The sequence below is a fragment of the Grus americana genome, chromosome 21 (assembly GCF_028858705.1).
Source record: "Grus americana isolate bGruAme1 chromosome 21, bGruAme1.mat, whole genome shotgun sequence".
NCBI classification, from domain to species: Eukaryota; Metazoa; Chordata; class Aves; order Gruiformes; family Gruidae; genus Grus; species Grus americana.
In genome coordinates this window covers 7,766,756-7,772,790 of record NC_072872.1, presented here as the reverse complement: position 1 = coordinate 7,772,790, position 6,035 = coordinate 7,766,756, and the positions used below count along the sequence as shown (strand labels likewise).

Genomic DNA, 6,035 nt, shown 5'->3' with positions numbered 1-6,035 from the left:
ACCGGTGCCTCTGCCCCCTTGCCCCGTGTTGCCCCTTTCTCCTGGTAAACACAGATCTCAGAAACCCCTGCCTGCATGGCGAAACCCGCGCTTTTCAGCCTTACTGGGTGAAAAAGCCATGCGAGTTCATCGTGCCTTGACAGAAGTGCAGGCTCCACAAAGGAGTTATTAGCACCAGGCTGTGTGGGTTTGAATTTCTCGCGGTTTCCCATACTTTTCCCCTATTGATAACATTTCTTGTTGGGACAATAGAAGTGTGCCTTGCAACTACTCACGACATTAGTGACGGTGCTTGAGCCTGAATGATTTAAAGGGAAAGAATCCAACTCCCAAAAGACCATCTGGCTATCAGTTATAATACAGCAATAAAGGTCAGGGCTGCTTCTCAGGAGTTGGGAAAAAGACGGTTTTTGACACTGAAGAGTCTCTTCAACCAGCTCGGTACATGCCTACCTGTCAGCTCCTAGCTTCAAGGCCTGCCACCACTGCTGCCTTGCCGAGAAAGGGATAACACAGGACACAACTTTGGGAGGAAGGGCAGCCAAATAATACAGGAAAAAGAGGGCAACACCTTATTATAGCTGGCAAAAGCTAGGGCATGGTCTCTGAGCTGTATCTTATTTTGTATCATAATCCTTTGACTGGTTCAAAGCGTTCATGAGATGTCTTGTCTCCTGGCTTTCCCACAACGCAGGGAATAAAGGGCTCCAAGGACAACATCTGCCCTTCACAAAGAGCTAAGCCCATTCAGGCCCATACAATGAAAACCACGAAGCTGGCTATTTCAGTGACACCTCCCTCCTTCCTGTCAACCGCCCATTAAACTCAGGCTTCACTTCAGGATTTCCAAGTAAGAAATTGTCTTTGGCTTTCTCACCTCACTGCACGCTTCCCTCCACCATTTCCACGTCCAGATTCTCGGCCACGCTCCTGTGCACAAGCAGCGCGCTGGGGGAGGACGAGCACACTGCTCGTGCCTCGGGCACTACAGGCTGGACCCTCAGCTGGGAGGATGCAGCACAGCTTTTCTCAGGTAGCTTCTGGGTTATTTTCAGAGCTGCCTCAAGGACTGTATCCAGGCAGAGATTTTTCTCGTAGGAGAAAAAATCAGAAGTGACCTAAAGCGTCCACACAACTTTTTCTTGCCTTTACCACAAAAGAAATAGTGTTTGCTTGATTTTTATTGAAATTTTCATGCAAATACAAGCAAGCAGTGCTATCCTGATTTTCCAGGTAAGAAAACGGAGTGGGGATGACATGTGAGAGGTTACACAGGGAGGCAATTACCTGGTCTCTGAGATGTCGTGTTCTGCAGACTGCGGCAGGTCCGGTCTGCAGCGGGGCGGTGTGATGCTCCTTGGGCAGATGAGAACAGAGCGCACCAGAAATCTCAGGCGAGAAGCAGAACCGACCTCCTTGCTGAGGTCCAAAGATGGGCCTCAGCTACTAAATCCTGCACACAACCTGCCTCTGACTTCCCAAAGCCGAGGGCCTCTGGGTTGAACCTGATGCTCTTCTTTAGCCCAGCTTAAGCATCATTCTTAGAAACGTCTGCATGAGAGAGTAGAAAAGGGAAAAGAGAGCGCTACAGGGGTGGTGGCCAGGCACGGGCCCAGTTCTGCTAGGAGGTGTGTAGCTGTCCTTAATGAAGGCAATGGGGCCAGTGGTGCCACGGGCTCACAGACCTTGGCATGTGAAGAGAGAAACAGAGGTTACCATTTCCATTTCCTTCCCATTCCCTATATATTCACCCTGTCCGTCCAACAGCCCACCATCCTGACTGTAGGTTCTCCACAGCATTTAGCAACGTCACGCAAACTAAACCTGCGGTTTCACACCGATACTACTTTGGCTCACCCGTTAAAAGCGTAACGACTTTATGGACAAGCGCAAACACACCCACACTCTGGCCAACGGCACCTGGGCAGCTGGCTGTGAAGTGTCCTCTCTAGCAAGAGTAGAGAGATGTCCTTGGCGCTGTTGATTTTGACCCTAACGGAGCTCCCTTTCTTCTTCTTTTCCCGCCTTTCCCCAAAAGCGTGCCTCCTCCACGCCACAAACGTGACTGGCACATGCAGGGACTCAGGAACGCAATTGATCCCAGACGACCAGCTGGAGGGTCAGTGTTTTCCCAGATCCCTGGGCAGCCCTGAAGAGCCACGCTGCACACTCCACCAGTCAGCGTGGGCAGAAGGTTATTCTCTCCAGGGCATTTGCAATCAATGTACCGTGCACTAATAGATGCTTCCTCTATTGTTCAGCAGTGTGCCTGGATTGGCTGCACGGCTGTGGGAAACACCAGCAATCCCCAGACTCACGTATCTGCTGAAGCTCCCTGATGTATAAATAGAGGCAGTCGCTAACGGCCAAAGCATAGTCTTCTGCTCAGCACAGCAACCCGACGTGGGGGTCTGTGCCCAGGACCGAGAGCACTGAGAATGGCTCCCAGTCACGCTCTCATGATCCACATGGAGGAGAAACTGCTGCCAAAAGAAAAGAATAAAGTAAGTAGAGCCCTGGACAGGATTGGAAAGGCTGGTCTGCGCTCTGTGCAACGGGCTGCCTCTGTCGAATAAATACTACCTGGGAAAAGATGAGATAAGGAGGGAGAAAGTGGTCTGGGGGAAGGCAAATAGGTTAAAGATAAAGGAGACTATATCAATTTTCAAAAATTAAGTTGAGTGGGGAACAGGTAGGCAGCATCGCAAAGCTCTCCTAGCAAAAGGAAGCGTCTTTGAACACACGTGTATCAGGGCATCAGGAGGGGAAATTAGGTCCGGTCTCAGAAAATCCTTAACAATCTGCTCCACCTCTCTTACAGCTGAGGAAGCCGGTGGTGGAGAAAATGCGCCGTGACCGGATTAACAGCAGCATCGAGCAGCTGAAACTGCTCCTGGAGAAGGAGTTTCAGAGACACCAGCCCAACTCCAAGCTGGAGAAAGCCGACATCCTGGAAGTGGCAGTCAGCTACCTGAAGCAGCAGAGCCAGCTGCAGGACCAAAGTGAGTGCAGAGCAAGTATTGCACACCGCTAACCTCTACTCCCACAGGCCTTTGCCCTCCCGTCAAGCCCTGGCCCCGAAGCATGCAGGGGCTATGACACACCAGGTCTGGTCACACGAGCGAGGCTCGTGGACTCAGGCTCTCGCGAGAAGCTTCACGCATCAATCACCACTGTCCCACGTTTTGGTCATGACCTTAACCCACTGCATTTGCTTCTTTCTTTCTTTCCTAGTGTTCATGCACAAGAATCTAGAGCAGGACTTTAACAGCGGATACCTGCGGTGCCTCAAGGAAGCCATGCATTTTCTGTCCTACTATGAACCCAAGAAGGAAACTCAGGTGCAGCTAATCAAGCATTTCTGCAAAGCTCAGATGGGTGCAGATGCCGTGTGCTCTCCTGCTCTGCGTAGTCCGCCTCTGTCACCCTGTCTGTTTGCCAGAAAGCAACCTGCCCAGAAGACTGTGGCTGCTGCTCCTACCATCTGGAGACCCTGGTAGACCTGCTGAACTTTGCTTCACTCCTATGTTTTGCTACAAAAACTAGAGGGACCTGTGATTTAATAGTTCCTCTTTAAAGTAGGAAACATTGCTTTCCAAAGGTGGGAGGGGGGCAGTTGTTATTTTTCTGTCACAAGAAATGAGGGTCGCCGAGTAGTTTCCCTTCACAGTGAAGGAATGCGTTTGTATCTTGCAGCAAATTTGCTGCTTTTATTGGTGGCTCCTAGCCAAAGAGAGGACCCAGTTCTGCGGTGATTTAGAGAGCCAAATGCTGCTCAGTTTCCAGCACCGTTTTGCTTGGCGAGGCTGCTGGGCCTGCGTCTGTCAGTGGAAATCTTTCTGCTAACTCCCTGGGTCACTGGTTCGAGTGCTCCATTGTCTCCAGATAATGTATTGACCTTCCTAAAGAAGGAGCACTTTGAAGAATGTATTTTGTGTCGTAAAAAGAGTATTGAGCCTTTACCTTTTGAGTGAAAGTTGTTGTTAAGAAACGCTGATTCTTCTGAAGTCCCTATGTTATTTTTTATATACCTTCTTACGGAAAGTTATGATGACAACAGATAGCTCTAGGGAAAATTCTCTTCAAGTCAGTACAGGCTGCTCTCAGTTGAGGGATAATTGATGCCTTTTGTAAAGGAAATGCCTGTGATATACCTTAAGGAAAAGGGAGAGGAAGGGAAGCAATAAGTACTTGTATAATCATTCACTGAACACGCTAAAGAGCTTAAAAAGCTTTTATAAAGTTGTGATGTATTCATCCTGTGTGATGTTCAACTTTGGTGTCTTCACTGTACAATACAATAAAAGTGGTTTTAGTCATTAATCCTTTGGTTTGAAATTATTAAAATAGCTAATACTCCTGGACTAAGCGTTGCATGTAGATTCCTCCTGCACTAGGGAAGCTATCGGGAGAGGTCGTATTTCCGAGCCCTTCGTTCCAGCACACAGTTTATATTTGTGAAACTCCTTTGCCAGAACAGGATTTCAGATCCTGCAAAGAAGCGACCTCTGGAAAAGTTATCAAAAATTAAAATGGAGGTGAAATTGAAGTGAGATACTGAGAAGTGTGGACCCAGATACTTAACAGCAACCTATTCAGACTTCAGCAAATCACTAATTTCACAGCCAGATTATTCCCTCCCATTCCCCATTAATTAACCCACCAACCTGAGCTCAGTCTTATACTTTCTGCCCATTTAGGAGGTAGCAATGTGCAAAACTCCTAATCATTTCCAAAGAGTTTGGCACCTGATTTTGCTTGGGGATCTTACCCTCCTCTTTGAAGCTACCCACAATGGGATGAACTAGTTTATTGTCTTTTAATTTTAGCACCTTCTGTTACCTAAACAAGAATTCTGTTAGGCAATAACAGAATCGTATTCTTTACTGAAGCGAAATCTGCCTGTATACGCCTAAAAGTATACATAATTTGATAGCAAACAGAGATTGAAAAAGCCTTTCCTCTCCTAAATTATTTCCCCAGACTCTTTTCTTCAAAGATTTTATTCTCTTTCTCTGACATCCACCCAAGGGTCCACAAAACATGCCATGAATAGGGCCTGTGCCTCGGAGTTGAGAAACGGCCGCACTCCACCAGGCTTTCAAGTTTGGGTTTTTTTTTCCTATTCAGCCTGTCGCAGAGACCGTCTCTCTGCCAAGTATCTTTTAGATGATCCTCCCTTGGTTTTTTCCACCCCACCTCGATTCAGAAAGCAAATCGAGCATATCCTCTTACGCAGAGATTTGCAAACAGCCTGCCTACCTGGCTTGCACCAGCCGGGTGACCCAACGCAAGCAGCCCGGGCTGCCCCCGAGTTGCAGGGAGAAGCATGGCAGCATCCGCGCGCAGACTCAGCTCGAGCCCCGTTAGACTCTGCTGCAATCCTCTACGTGCAGGCCACGTGATTCCTGTCTCCCGAGGATTAAGTCAGCGGCACGCGGGTGATGGGAGGAAGATTAGTACCTGCTGTAAAGGTTGTGCTTGTCCTTCTCCCACACAGCTACACAAAGAGGGAATGGATGGGGTGAACAAGCAAAAAGGGATTCAGAAGGTATTTGGGGAAGCAGGAAGAAAAGCGTGAGAAGGGGATCCTAAAGCCACCCTTGAGCAACTTAAATACCAACAGGCTCTCCAAAACACAGCTCTTTCCCCAATAACATTGACTCACTTTACCCTAGAAGAGTTCCCATTCATTGCTCAGCGGGGACTGTTCACCTCTTATTTTCCCTTCTAAGTAAATAAAACTGCACAAGTAATCAGTTCACAGAACTATTAACTAACCACAGTAACACATTGATTTGGATATATGACAGGGAACCCTCTCATTCTTCCAGAGACAGAGTAACAGCGTGAAACACCATCAGGTCAACGATTTTGACTCTCCTCAGATTCCCTGGCAGAGACACCCTTGAAAAACTGTATTTCTAGCATATGCTTTTTCCCTTAAACGAACGGAAACCTAGAATATCTGATCTTGTCAAATGGCTGCTTAGTTAAGCACTAAGTAAACTCAGATCTGCTAAGCTGACCAGATC

General features: G+C 47.9%; 1 protein-coding gene across 1 annotated transcript; it reads left to right on the top strand.

The window, feature by feature from the left end:
* Window positions 1-2,348: 2,348 nt before the first annotated feature.
* LOC129215817 (transcription factor HES-5-like) lies at window positions 2,349-4,323 on the top strand. Its single transcript, XM_054849670.1, has 3 exons — window positions 2,349-2,504; window positions 2,822-3,002; window positions 3,235-4,323. The coding sequence occupies exons 1-3, from the start codon at window positions 2,439-2,441 to the stop codon at window positions 3,498-3,500; spliced, it is 513 nt and encodes a 170-aa protein (XP_054705645.1). The 5' UTR covers window positions 2,349-2,438; the 3' UTR covers window positions 3,501-4,323.
* The last annotated feature ends 1,712 nt before the right edge of the window (window positions 4,324-6,035 follow it).

Coding starts and splice junctions, on each gene's coding strand:
- LOC129215817 (XM_054849670.1), top strand. CDS start 2,439: ATGGCTCCCAGTCACGCTCTCATGATCCACATGGAGGAGAAACTGCTG. Junction 2,505..2,821: donor TGCCAAAAGAAAAGAATAAA/GTAAGTAGAGCC, acceptor CCTCTCTTACAG/CTGAGGAAGCCGGTGGTGGA. Junction 3,003..3,234: donor GAGCCAGCTGCAGGACCAAA/GTGAGTGCAGAG, acceptor TTTCTTTCCTAG/TGTTCATGCACAAGAATCTA.